The 14,792-nt window shown below is 38.3% G+C and overlaps 1 protein-coding gene across 5 annotated transcripts in view; it reads right to left on the bottom strand.

Annotated features, from left to right (window-relative positions):
* PPP2R3A (protein phosphatase 2 regulatory subunit B''alpha) overlaps positions 1–14,792 on the bottom strand; it is a 194,397-nt gene that overhangs the window by 105,824 nt on the left and 73,781 nt on the right. For 4 of the 5 annotated variants that reach the window (XR_004283352.1, XM_032333775.1, XM_032333767.1 and 1 more), the window contains one exon: positions 6,541–6,807. Coding sequence is in view for 4 of the 5 variants with exons in the window: in XM_032333775.1 (XP_032189666.1) it covers positions 6,541–6,807 (267 nt within the window). In the remaining variant the exon portion in view is untranslated. Of the gene's footprint in view, positions 1–6,540; positions 6,808–10,782; positions 11,276–14,792 lie in introns of those variants that run through there. The other variant, XM_032333798.1, reaches the window with a different exon arrangement.

The following is a 14,792-nucleotide window of genomic DNA, read 5'->3' as shown; positions in this document are numbered from 1 at the left end:
TGATTATAAAACTACAATATACAACTACAATACTCTAAAAGGTATTTTTTTTCCTTTAATAAAAAACTCTTTTTCAATTGATTATACTCTCACAAGAAAAAGTTCTTACCAAATTTACCTGCTTTCTCCCTAGAGGGAAAAATTCTTTCGAGTAATAACAGTATCTAATAGTAGAGAAAGTCTCCAAATGTTCCCAATTTTGTACATGCATGTAAAACATATTCCCAAATTTGGAACCTTTGAAGGAATTGTATCTTGTCATAAAAGGTATAGACACAGGATCCTGCAAAGGGAAGCTTTTCCTTTGGAGACTGACTGGATGTGAATCTATACTAGGTTCTGGTGACCCTGCTCCTGGTGTGAGGGCTCAGTGCATGGGGAATCCCACAGAAGCATGAGGACTACCTGGTCTGAGATTATGAATCTGAGTTATGCTGAGAGAACAGTCAAAGGCTGCTGGATTCACTCTGGAGATGAGGATATGGACGGTGAGATTCAAGCAGAAGGAGGTAAGTACTGGGCAGAAATAATAGCCAGTCCTGTCGGGCCACTAAATCATGTTAGGCAAACAGGGTGGAATTTAAGATTTCTTAAGTCCAGAGGTCAAATACCTCCACTGAGGTCAAGAATGAGGGAAAGGTGTTGCTTAGCAACCAAATGGATTTTGTTTATTGTGTAAATTATGATCGCCTAAGTACAAAGCTCACAATTAGTATACTTTGGGTGGTAAACTGTCAACTCCACTTTCCAATCCCAATCTTCCCTTTCATGCAGAATGGTAGTCTGCCAAGAAAATGCTCTTAGATGTGACAGGCAATTGGCAACTGCTAAGAAAGCTTAAAACAATAGTCTGTATTGTAGAGGTGGGAGTGCAGAGCCCCAAACAGAGAAAGTAAGTACAGGGAGAGATTGGAACTGGCTTGCCAAAGTGCTTGAAATTCCCATCAGTATAGTTACTCATGGATTTTTCTGAATTGGAAGACTCAGGAATCTTCCAGCTCAACCTTGGGAAGTGGTCACCATGCCTTAGCTAAAACACTACCAGGGACTGAGTGTTTATATAACTTTCATTCCCTTGGATTAGTCTTTTTCTCCAGAAAACTGTTAAAATGCATACATACAAGTTCCTAAAAAGTAGTAAAAGTTGGTGAGAGATTGACACATACATTTATTATGACTCAAAGGCAAAATCCTAAGAGATAAGTTATAGAATGGATAGGTTTTAAAATAGATTGGGTGGCGCCTGGGGGCACAGTCAGTTAAGCATCCAACTCTTGCTTTTCGCTCAGGTTGTGATCTCAGGGTAGTGAGATCGAGCCCTGCACCAGGCTCTGAGCTCAGGGTGGAGTCTGCTTAAGACTCTCTCTCTCTCCCCCTCTACCCCTCCCCTTCACAATCTCTCTCTGAAAATAAATAAATCTTTAAAAAAATTAAAACAGACTGAAAAGGGCTGGCCTATTTTTCTCATAGTGGGGTACCGTAAATAGCCACGTGTTAGGCAGGCAGCATGAGGGTTATTAGCTCTTGGAGAAAATGCCAAAGGAAAAAAATGCAATGTAGACATTACACTGTAGCTATTTAAAAAAAATATACAGCTGGTTGTATCTGCTTAAAACCAAAGAATTAAGAAAAAGGGTATCAGAAGATCAATAAGAACCTAAAAAAGTAAATGATATTAACCTGAGAGCAATAGAATAGAGACTTTAATAACAGAGGAGAGAAAAAGCCAGTGTCAAGACTTTTTTTTACAAGACAAGTGGAGATATGGAGGGAGATACAGAAAATGGGTTTAGGAAACTCAGAGGAGGAAAAGTCAGTCTATGGCAATCAAAATTGCTGGAGCAAGGAAAATCTAACAACTATAATTTGACCTAAGGATGGTCCAACAACATTAAGAATTGAAAGCAAGGCAATCTAATGAGTCACAGAGGAGGAAGAGATGATTATCCAATACCTGCAACATTCTTTAACATTTAAAATGTCTTATTCCTGTTATTTCATTTGATTACCACACAATCCCCATGCAGAAGAGGGCAGGTATTTTCAGCCCATTCTACAGATGAAGAAATAAAGGTACAGAGAAGCTGCCTTACAGGACACAGGTATGATAGATAGGTCAAGGCAGTGCTACCTCAGCCAGAAGAGAGAAGCTGATGATCTCTTAAGTTCTGAAGATACTTTCCCTCTTCTTCTCAACTTTCTGCTAGCGGTTAAAACTCCATCGTGAGTCTTCTGATTTCAAAGACCAATGCTTTTCTTTTTTTTTTTTTTCTTTTTAAGATGTTATTTATTTATTTGACAGACAGAGATCACAAGCAGGCAGAAAGGCAGGCAGAGAGAGAAGGGGAAGCAGGCTCCCCGCCGAGCAGAGAGCCTGACACGGGGCTTGATTCCAGGACCCAGGTACCACGACCACGACCAAAGGCAGAGGCCTTAACCCACTTACCCACCCAGTCGCCCCGACAAATGCTTTTCTTAGTGTTCCTCAGTGTATGTTCCTATTCTGCTTTTCTCTCTCTTAGATTCATTCTCTGTATTAATTTCTTCTCCCTATCACTTAAAGCTGTGGGAAAAAGTACACATCACACACTGAGAATTTAATCAGAAATGGGTATTAATGTCTCCAGGGCTGTTTGAGGTAAAAAATGAATTAGGTAAACTTCAGCAATAGATGCAGATTTCATAAACACAGAGTTTTCTTTGCACTTCAAAAAACAGACCCCAGTCTCTACAGCTACACTCAAGTGTAGCCTGCACTAAGAGTAGACTGCAGACTCAAGCTGGCCTCCCCAACAGCTTTATAGACTACAAGAATTCTGAGACGGGTTCATTTATTGCTCTACCTCTCCCTTCATTGTCCCTTAAAGGCTGTCTTTCTTCTCCTCTACCTACACCCAACTTGTCATGAGAATACAAGCACATGCAGTGCAAATGCTATGGGCATAGAGTTCACCCTCTGGCAGAGAAGACCGATGCACACAGGAAAAGAGAACTGAAAACAGGATGCTTAGTGACTTTTAACAGATAGCCATAGCCAAGTAAAAGCTGGGTTAAATGGGGATTAGATAAATGCAAGAGATGATGACATAAATCTGTTGAATGCTAGAGGACCACTAAACCATGGAGCAGGGTAGGGCTACAGTGAGACAAGGGCAGAAGGGCCACAATAGAAGGGCAGAGACAAGGCTGTGGAAAGGCAGAGGAGAACAGGATCCTCAGTCAAGCAGGGAATATTCAGAGGAGGAAAGCTGATCTACAGGACTTGTATTCCAGACACAACAGGTGTGGGTCTCACTTGGATCCACTCTCCATTTGTGGTGTGCCCACCACAGCACCAGGAACTATTATGTCCCTTAATTGGACAGTTTCTCCTTGTCTGCCTGCCTGAAGCAATCCATGAAACTGCCTGTTTCTCTTACCCACACTGTTGGCATGTTAGAAATAACCTTGTTTGGCATTTATGCAGTTAGCATGTTATCTCTAAATGCAGATTTCCTTCAGCCTTACTAAATTCTGTCTCTTGGATTTAGATTCATAGTACCACCTCATTCAGATAATTTACCATCGTGGCTCATACAGTTGTCAATTTCTCAAAGTTTTGGGTAAGAAAATACCAATGCCCTGAAAGAACCTGTAATTTATTTGGGTGGATACTGATTGGAAGTTAGCTAACGGTATATTAGCATATGCTCAGGGGAGATAACATATGGTAGAAACAGCACAATGCCAGGAGTTAGAGGACTAGCCTCCTGACATGTGCTAGTTCATGAATTCAGGTTAAGTACTCATAGAACTTCAGTTTCCTTTAGTCTAAAATAGGTAATAGGTGAGCTGTCATTTCTGCAATGAGAGTTTACTTTTCATCAGAAATATCTAAGGGTTCAACAAGCAAGTTCTAAGATGGGGGGGTGAAGAAGGTGGGAATAAAAAAAGAATTCCTTTTGTTTCTCCTAAAATCAATCCAATTTACAAATGAACTATTGGGACTTCATCAAGACAAAAAACTTTTGCACAGCAAAGGGAACAGTCAACAAAACCAAAAGAAACCCACAGAATGGGAGAAGGTACCTGCAAATGACATATCAGATAAAGAGCTAGTATCCAAAATCTATAAAGAATTTATCAAACTCCACACCCAAAGAACAAATAACCCAACCAAGAAATGGGCAGAAGACATGAACAGACATTTCTGCAAAGAAGACATCTAAATGGCCAACAGACACATGAAAAAGTGCTCCATATCACTTGGCATCAGGGAAATACAAATCAAAACCACCATGAGATACCATCTCACACCAGTCAGAATGGCTAAAATAAACAAGTAAGGAAATGTCAGATATTGGTGAAGATGTGGAGAAAGGGGAACCCTCTTACACTGTTGGTGGGAATGTAAGCTGGTGCAGCCACTCTGGAAAACAATATGGAGGTTCCTCAAAAGGTTGAAAATAGACTCTAAGACCCAACAATTGCACTACTGGGTATTTACCTCAAAGATACAAATATAGTGATCCGAAGGGGCACATGCACCCCAATGTTTATAGCAGCAATGTCCACAGTAGCCAAAATAAGGGAAAAGCCCAGATGTTCATGCATAGATAAATGCATAAAGATGATGTGGTATGTATATAAACACCCCCCCCCACACACAGACGATAGAATACTACTCAGCCATCAAAAAGAATCTATCTGCTTTACTTTTTTTTTTTTTTAAGTTTTTATTTATTTTACAGACAGAGATCACAAGTAGGCAGAGAGGCAGGCAGAGAGAGAGGAAGGGAAGAAGGTTCCCTGTTGAACGAAGAGTCCAATGTAGGGCTCGATCCTAGGACCCTGGGATAATGACCTGAGCCAAAGGCAGAGGCTTTAACCCACTGAGCCACTGAGGCGCCCCTACTTTTTTTTTTAATAAAGGTTTTATTTATTCATTTGACAGAGAGAGAGGCAGTGAGAGAAGGAACACAAGCAGGGGGGTGGGAGTGGGGGAAGCAGGCTCCCCACTGAGCAGGGAGTCTGAGGTGGGGCTTGATCCCAAGACCCCAGGATCATACCTGAGCCGAAGGCAGACACTTGATGACTGAGCCACCCAGTCTCCCTGCTTTACTTTTTCTAAGTGTGGTATTTTGCTTAACACAATGTGCTCAATAATTTGATTAAAGAGAAGAATATAAAACAAAAAATCCCCCAAAACCCCCAACAGTAACAAATGTTCTGGATGTAGGTAGAGAAGAGGGCAGGACGTGACTGGAGTGGGGATTTAGGGACTTCTCCAAAGACATGATGGAAGGCAAGTCTTAAAGGATGAGTGAAGTGGGGATTGGCAGGAGTGGAAGCCCATTTTGGAGGGGAGAACTGGGAGAGCTCAAATGCAGAGGCAATCCTATGGGAGGGCAAATAGGTCAGGCTTAGGCAGGGAATAGTGGTTTGGGTTTTGTCCTCAAGATCAGTAGTATCCAAACTTTAAAATCTTATCCCTGAGGGGAGCCTGGGTGGCTCAGTCAGTTAAACATCTACCTTCGGCTCAGGTCATGATCCCATGGTCCTGGGATCAAGCCCTGCACTGGGCTCTCTGTTCAGCGAGGAGACTGCTTCTCCCTCTGCCTTCTCTGCCTGCTGTTCTCCCTGCTTGTGCTCTCTCTGGTAAATAAATAAAATATTAAAAAAATATTATTCCTGAAAGCAGGGGAACTGTGAAAGTGCACACGGGGTCTCAGGTGCTTCCACTTAGTCTGCTACTTGCCCACATGCAACCCCTAGTCTATTAAACCCCTCTGCCTCTTGAAGCACAGCCTGAACCACTGCTAAATCCTGATATGATCTGACTCTTCAGTTTATACGCATGAAAATAAAACCCAACAAAACAAAGCGAAGTGCTGCTACAGATGGTGAGCTAGGGAATGCCATGATCAAATATAATGTGATGCTCATGCTCAGTATTAATTGTTCTAGGAGGAGACTGGAGATGTAGCATCCAGTTACTAAAGATATTCAGTAGTCCTGGCATGAAAGGCTAAATTAGAAGCAGTTGGGTATATTGGAAGGTATCAAAGACTTGGTTCCTAGCAGCAAATCCCATTTTTTTAGAGTAGAATTGGTGTTGAGCTGGCCCAATGGTTCCCTGTCTGGCTTCAGGGCTGAGTTACGATCAAAGGGTGCCAACAAAAAAAGACATTCATATTCAATACAAGGGAAATTTTTCTAACAAGTGAGGCTATTTAATAATGGAACAGGTTGCTTGGCAAGACAGTGAGCTTCCTGTCACTGAAAGCATTCAAGCAGAGAATGAATTTATGTGTTGATGATGTCATGGATGAAATTCCTATATTAAATGGGAGGATAAAGAGGGAAAACACAAAGGTTTTATTCAAACTTATGAGTTCCATGAAATGGGACCACAGATGGTATATCAGGATCAAATAAATTTTTTCAACAAGGGAAAAAACTAAGCCATGCTTAAAAACAGAGAGCAAAGAGGCAGTGGAGAGAGAGAAATTGGGACTGTTAGAGAAAGAGAGATAATACATCAGTTAGTAGTTACATTACCTTTGCAATTTTTCCCATTTCATAGATGTCCGCTTTCTGATCTTCAATATCCATGAAAGCAGTTTCAATTTTGCTTAGAGTCTGTTCATGGTTACTGCAGGCATCAGGGAGTCCTTCAGGAAAGTAGAACTGTGGAATGTTTATGGACAATGGTGCATTCACAACATTATTCACATGAGGAACAACGGAGAGAGGTTGCGGACTACTTGGAAAGGTGGCTGTAGGTTGAAGAGGTGTTCCAGGTTTCTTTTCTGGTTTATTTTGAATCTGGAAGGAAAATGTGATTATGAGACACAAAAATTCTAAACAGCATATATTTCTTGAAAGTCCTGGCCGGTAATAAGAACAGAGACAGTAGAGATCAAGAGCTCACTCTACTCTACAGGATAAGTTTGCTTCTAGGGAATGCTTATCCATAGAAAGTAAATACATTAATTATCTGTCAATACCAGAGTTTACATAGATCTATGCTTTAAAAATCCAACAGTGTATTTTGTATCTTCAGGTGTATTCTTAGTCTGTTGGAATTAGATTAGTAAATTCTTTTCAAAGACTGTTCATCTTTCTGCACATTTCTACCTCTACTTCAACAGGCACATAGAATAAGTTCTTTTAAAATGCATAAATCTAAAATATATTAGGGGGGCTCCTTTCACCTTCTTCTCTCTAGTTTGACTTTGTCTAGGTAAAATCACCATCAGTCCCTGATGCAGAGAAAGTCTTTGTTAAGAAAATTAAAGAGGTTTAGTTTTGGAATGTTTTTCACCAGGTTGATTTACTTGCCCCGGGGGGCATGCCATTTTTTTCTATGATACACATTTCTCTCATTTTTGGTACATGCCAGTAATAAGCAAGGATTGTGGTTATTAATTTCAACACAGCCGAACTCCCTTCAGAGTTTAATTCATTTACAGTTTATATCATTCCTTTTTTCAAAAAGGATTTGATGTGATATGCCATAAAGAGACATAAGGAAGGACAGTATATGGGTGGGGCGGGGGGTGGTGGACAATGAAGACATTAAGATTACCTATGATTTAGGGAAAGGGGAAGAGAGGTACACTAACATTCAGGTAGAAGTCTACTTTACCAATGAAGACTAAATTTAGTTTTGAGATTCCTGGCAGAAAAAGCAAAAAGAATTCCATGAAGATTGTCAGAGTTTTAATTTCTTCTCTTAATTTTGATCAAATTATCTATCAAGGGTTATGGGCACAGCCACTTCATAAAATACTTCATGAAGTATGAGAGTGTGACATGACGGTTGACCACCATGAACATATAATATTACTCAAATGTTCATTTTCTTTAAATTATACTAATGCCATTCCTAAAGTCTTAACAATGATTTATCTCTGAGTGGTAGATCTGAATATCATATTTCCTTTTGACATATGGACTCATAACAGACCTTTAAACTCAGGATAAAAATCTTGGCTACCCTTGAAAAGCATGAGTACTACAGGAAGATAAGCTTCATTCACATAAATATGTGATGAATATGACTTAATCTTCTCTTGTCACGCATGACCCATTTTTCAGGTTAATATCTGACACTAATACAGTAGAGTAGAGTCTGCTCATATATTAATACTACTGGGGATATAAGGTCAGTTGGTCATGCCAAAATTTTGCTGCACTATCAAGATATCACCCCTATAAAATAACAGACAAGGAAAACACTGCAGAGAGAGAAGTGAGGCTAATGAAATATGAAAAACTTAGAAGAAAACAGTGATGGGGGGGCCTGGGTGGCTCGTTAAGCTGCTGCCTTTGGCTCAGGTTATGGTCCCAGGATCCTAGGATTGAGTCTTGCATCGGGCTCTCTGCTCAGCGGGGAGCCTGCTTCCCTCTCTCTCTCTCTGCCTGCCTCTCTGTGTACTTGTGATCTCTGTCAAATAAATAAATAAAATCTTAAAAAAAAAAAAAAAGAAACAGTGACGGCTCTGATGTGATGAGCTCTCTCACAGTGATGAGTTCTGTGACCTCAGGGAAGTTACTTAACATTTTAGAATTCAGTAATAAAATAGATTATAACTCCTACTTCTTGAAGGTTTTTGTGAAGATTAAAGGAAATTATAGGATGTAACTAACACAGGTAAAAGATTCAGAACAGTGCTAGGCACAGATAAGTCCTTATTTAAGAAAATGAGCCACAAGGCCACATGGTGAGGTTCTCAAAAGGTTAAGCATACTTTGGCATGGTCCTTCAGATGCAATGAGAAATGATCATTTACATTTGTAAAACAAGTTAAAGTTTACAAACCACTTTTGACTTAACAAATTGATAATCTGTACATAAACATTTCTCTCTGTTTTAATGCTAAACTGTAAATATTATTACAATGTCCCATGAGTCATAACAGTAGAAACTGTTCCTAAACTTCTACAAGAAGACATATAATTCTTCAGGGGCTTTATGTTTATATGTCATTTATATAGGTCATTTATATTAGTGTCATCCCCCCCTTTTTTTTTAGTATTTTATTTATTTGACAGAGATCACAAGTAGGCAGAGAGGCAGGCAGAGAAAGAGGAGGAAGCAGGCTCCCTGTGGAGCACAGAGCCCGATGTAGGGCTTGATCCCAGAACCCTGATCATGACCTGAGCCAAAGGCAGAGGCTTTAACCCACTGAGCCACCCAGAAGCGCCAGTGTCATCCCCTTTTTATTATTCTGTGCTGAAACAGGTCTGTAACTACAAGTATACAGTCACAAAAATTCTTTTTTTGTTTCCCCAAATGTTTTCTGTGGTGTGACATCCAGGGAGTTATAACCATAGGATTAAGAACACTGGTGCCAGTGGGGATGAAATCCAATAGTCTAGTGAATATGCACTAGTGAAAAAGCTTTAGGGCAAGGCCTTCTATGTTAACTCTACATGTTTGCTTCAACAGAAACAAGTAAAAATTGAGAACAAACCCTGGCTATCTGTCAAAGTTTTTATTTAAATGGGTATTTAGTGATATAAGCCACTCACTCTGCTTTCCTTAGTGTACTTGTTAACATCAAGCAATTCACTGATAGGGAAGTATTTTTTAACTCTTTGGTTAATCTGATATTTAACAAAATTGATGTTAATATTTAAAAGGGAAAAGAAAAAGAATGCATTTATTTTGTACTTTTATGTGTTATCAATTTACTTTTCACTGAATTCAATAGAAGACATGTAATTTAAAGTAGCTTCATAAAACTAGCCCTTTATAAATACTACAGAATAACACAGTTTTATAAAATTTGGAAGATTTACCAGCAAGTTTGGCACTCATTTTGAAAAAAACTTTTTTTTTGAATAAAAAAATTTTTGAATAAAAATTCAAATTTAGAAACAGCATTAAAATAGAACTAGCTGGGGAAATTATCTCAATTCTCCATTTCAGTTTTGGTCTAAAAACATCGTATCATTTAGTATCCTTATACTATTATGTCACTGTAGCATTTTCAGTATTTGACCATTTTTGACCTGTTTTTAAAAATAAGCAATTTCATATGGTTCACTCAATCTGAAATTACTCTAGGTCATAATAATTATGAAACTATGGTCTCTTGCCGAATTCTGGGTGGCCATCATTTGTATGACGCTTGATTCATACTGTATTCAAGGTAAGGCAAATTGGTAAAACACTGGCCCTACAGAATACGCAAGGAAGCATGAACTCTGCAAAGTTGTCATCACAGGCAGAAATGACTCAGTATCACAGCTTGCTGAGAGAGGACATTTCTTTTACAACCCAGAAATTAACTGCACTCCTTTGTTACCTACATACATTATATCACATCCACACAACTCTCTCTACATAGAATTAGTTCTTCCTTCAAAAGAAGATTACCAGGACTGATACTTTAAAAACAATTCATTACAGATGTATATATGTTAATACAAACATAGTCTATTGATTCAAAGGGCAAAGAAGAATTTTAACACAGAAATTCTAGTTTCTCAAAGATACTTCTATTAAATTTGAAATTGTACGGTACTTGTTGAGGTGTAATTATTGTCTCTAAAACTGGATTCCCTCTCTACAAGACAAAAATGTGAGTACTGTACTTCAGGTCCAGAAGGTCTATTTTTAAACCTGTTGGAATCTCTCTACAAATAGCTTTCTGCAAATAGCTGAATAGAGGACACAGATTAATTCCTTGATCTAATATCAAGTGAGCTGTAAAATTATTTGTAAGTTAGTTCACTGGGTGGTTTTATTAGTAATAAAAATATTTTAAAAGAAACACCCAAGTTCCAAACCTGTGTCTGCTGAAATGACTTCAGCCGCTTCTTAAACCGTGACGGGAGAACAAAATCACAGCCCCTTGCCAGGAAAGCTAATTCTCCCCTTAAATCCGGGTCCCTTCGTAGAGATGTTTCCTTGATCATCATCTTTGAAAAGTGGATGTTTACTTAGCCACTGTCCAGCACACTTCTGAAGATGGTCAGATTTAAAAAGTTGTCAATCTTGTCAAGTAGAGAGGTATTTTCTTCTTATCTCCAAAAGAAATTAAGTTCAAGCATTGTGCTCTCCCAGTCTCCAGGGACCACAATCCATGCTTGTACTGACATGCAACTGGTTCCCAAATATAGCCAGTGGCTCCCAATACCTGATCATAATTTTCAAGTCAGAAACACGCCTGCAGTGGGCCTGTTGCTCCTTGTAGATAGCTTTTTGTTAAATTGACCTGCACATGTTGAGAATACAGAGCCTTCTGGGAAAGGAAGCACCCACTACTCTAGCACCAAAGTTAGAAACATTACAGCTGGACCTAAAAATAGCAACTTCTCAGATAATGCTAACTTCTTAAACTCAGAGTATGTGAGATATCAATCCAAATAAATCAGTTTCTCCTCAAACTATCAGAAAAAGAACATGGAGAGCATTTTTGGTTTTGCTATTTAGTATTTTATGAAAAAAGAACAAGCTACACTTCAAATTTCAGTCTATCATTTTAAGAACAGTTTTTAAAAATTTCTTCTTTGAAGGGAAGCAAATACATAAAACCCTTTAGATATAGCCAGTGCAAATATGGAGAAAAACTTTCAACCTCAAATGGTAATATAGAAAGAGGTCTGTTGATCTTATATTTTAAAATCAAATCATTTTTTTCTGGCTTGTGTGCAGAAGCCTATCTTAAGTTATCCAACATACTTTGCTGGAGTGATCTTGGATGTGGGCATATTTGAAAATTTTTTGTCAAAGTGTGGGTTAAGAAAGTGGAACAACTGGGGGCACCTGGATGGTTCAGTTGGTTGGGCGTCTGACTCTTGATTTTAGCTCATGATCTTGGGGTCATGGGGTGAAGGGTTCCTTACCCAGTGCAAATCTGCTTAAGATTCTCTCTCTTGGGGCACCTGGGTGGCTCAGTGGATTAAAGCCTCTGTCTTTGGCTCAGGTCATGATCCCAGGATCCTGGGATGGAGCCCTGCATTGGGCTCTCTGCTCAGCGGAGAGCCTGCTTCCCTTCCTCTCTCTCTGCCTGCCTCTCTGCCTACTTGTGATCTCTGTCAAATAAATAAATAAAATCTTAAAAAAAAAGATTCTCTCTCTCCCTCTCTTTCTGTCCCTGCCCGCACTTGCATACTGTTTCACTCTTTCAAAATAAATAAATTAATAGAATCTTAAAAAATAAGAAAAGAAAGTGGAACAATTGAATGTCATAAGAAAGCAGGTTTAGATACATGTGAGTGAAATACGGCTACAGTAAAGGTAAAAAAGATGAGCAAACAGCAATGACATAGTAGTTTTGAATTTGTGACACTTTCTTCTTTAAGGAGATTTAAAGAAATAATCTCAAATTTAAAAAATATTCTATTATTTTGTTATACACTAAACATCTGCCTCATATAGTCATTTACAAATAAAATTTCAAACATCCTCTTCAGTCTTTATTTTTGATCACATCATTCAATCAATATTTATTTTCTATTTCTAGAAAATATAAACCAAACATCATTACCAAATAAACCCCCAAACGAAAAATAGCTCTAACGCTCTTCTACTGAACTTTTGTCAAATTTAGTGGGAATTAAATTCTTTGGATTTCCATTGTTTCCTTCATTTTTTTAAAAAAGATTTTATTTATTTGTCAGAGAGAGAGAGAGAGAGCAAGCACAAGCAGAGGGAGTATCAGGCTGAGGGAGAAGCAGCCTCCCTGCTGAGCAAGGACTTGATCTCTGACCTGAAGATAGATGCTTAACTGACTGAGCCACCTAGGTGCCCTGATCTACATTGTTAAAAACTTCCTTCCAAACATTCTGACGCTTCATGATGTATACATTGGGCTTATATGTCTAAACCTATAGTTTTCAAATTTTTTTCTTTTTAAGCTGTGGAATTCTCCACTCATACAAAATCTTACATGAAAGCTGTCAATATATAGTATGGTTGACAGAAGATTATGGATGATATCACTGCTCTAATACTTTAACTTGGGCTCTTCCGTTCTCCCCAATTTCCTCTCACTGGGCTTACAAGTTAACTCTGAGCTCTAGCTTTCCCTGATTTTCTTCCTACACTTTTGGCTAGAATAATCTTTTACTCCTTCATTATTTACCCCCTTAATTAAAACATCAAAAAACTCTGTTATGAATGGCATTAAGTCTTAGGCTTATGACTTAATGCTTTTTCAATTAAACTACATCTTAAACTGTATTCCCCTTGTTCTTCCCAACAGCAATGTGGGAGGTGACTCTTCATCCCATCATCCCTTTCCTGTTCCTTCTCCTCAAATCACATATAATCTACCCATCCTTCAAAATCCAATTCAAATTTTACCTATTTCATGAAGGTTTCCCTATGTAAGCCCCCTTGACTACAATTCTCCTAATGAAATACCATTACTCTTAAATGACTTCTACTTAACCTATTCTCTGGTTCAGCCAATGATCTCCATTCTCCTGTAAAAGAGAGAACCTGACACCTGCAACATACTGATCCATGACTAACAATTTAGTTACTGTTATGTTCTCATATTTCTTATCACAGTAGTTGCTTAATAAGAGTTGGTTGTGCCTGTACCCACTTGTTTATGTTAGCTGTACTTTTTACAGTAATTACTCAATTCAATTACATATTACATAAGCTAATGAAATACGGATGTTGAAAAAAGCTGTTGTTTCTAAAATTCCTAAAATTGAAAATAAAACAACTAAGTCGAATTGTTTTATACAGATTCAGTAAAAAGAGATGCCTGGGTGACTCAGTCAGTTGGACAGCTGACTCTTGGTTTCCACTCAGGTAACGATCTCTGGGTACTAGGATCAAGCTACGAGTGGGGCTGACGCTCAGTGGACTCCGCTTGAGATTTTCTCTCCCTCTCCCTCCCCCTCTGGCCCTCTCTGGTACACACACAGGCACGTGCATGGTTTTCCTCTTTCAAATAAAAAAATAAAACGATTTTTAAAAAGATTCAGTAAAGGCAAGCTGTTAGTTTAAAAAAAAATTTTTTTTTCTGTAAAATTACATTACATATGGGTGAGATAAAGGACAAGATAATGAAAATCTAGGAGTCTACATTCGAATTGCTTCACTACTGACTTAAGTTCCTTCTTCACTTTAAAGAAATTCTAAATCAGTCAACAAATGTATTGAATGTGATTTATTAAAGAAAGATCTTATATGGACCTCCAATTTCCAATGTCAGTCGAAGAAAAGGCTTTGGCCTTCTACCAAAAGATCTGAATAAATTAATGTTCTGAGTTAAAATAAAATTTTGTAATACATACACAGAGTTTATGATTCCCTACTAATTATCAATCCCAACTGTGTTCTAGTAAAAGGGTTTCCTCTACAATATTTTATAATCTGATAATTATTTCCCAAGAATCTAAACTCTTGAAGGTAAGGTCAATTTTATAGTCATTCAAACAAGTATTTTTCTGGCCACTTACACAGACATTTCACTTGGTGCTGAGGGTATGGAGATAATAAATAAATGGTTTCTTCTTTTCCTTACCATACCTAGCATAAAGCTGATTTGGAGCAAAGAAAAACAAATACTTTCATTTCATTCACTTCCCATAAGTCTCTGAAGTTTCCAAGTCAGAAGAGTAGTTAAAAAAGAGCCTGTCTGCTACACTCTTAAGAAAACATTTCTCCATTTCTTTTGATGATGAAGTGAGCTGTAGTTTTTGTTTATCTAACTGCTTTCCAAAGAAATCAGAAGGAGAAAAGACCAGGCCCCCTAACAGCGCTTAGGAAAGAACTGGTCCACGGCAATAAGTTATTGATGGAAAAAGACTATCACGAGGTTGGTTTATTTGCT

Source organism: Mustela erminea, chromosome 1, assembly GCF_009829155.1.
Source record: "Mustela erminea isolate mMusErm1 chromosome 1, mMusErm1.Pri, whole genome shotgun sequence".
NCBI lineage: Eukaryota > Metazoa > Chordata > Mammalia > Carnivora > Mustelidae > Mustela > Mustela erminea.
This window is presented reverse-complemented; position numbering and strand designations above follow the sequence as displayed.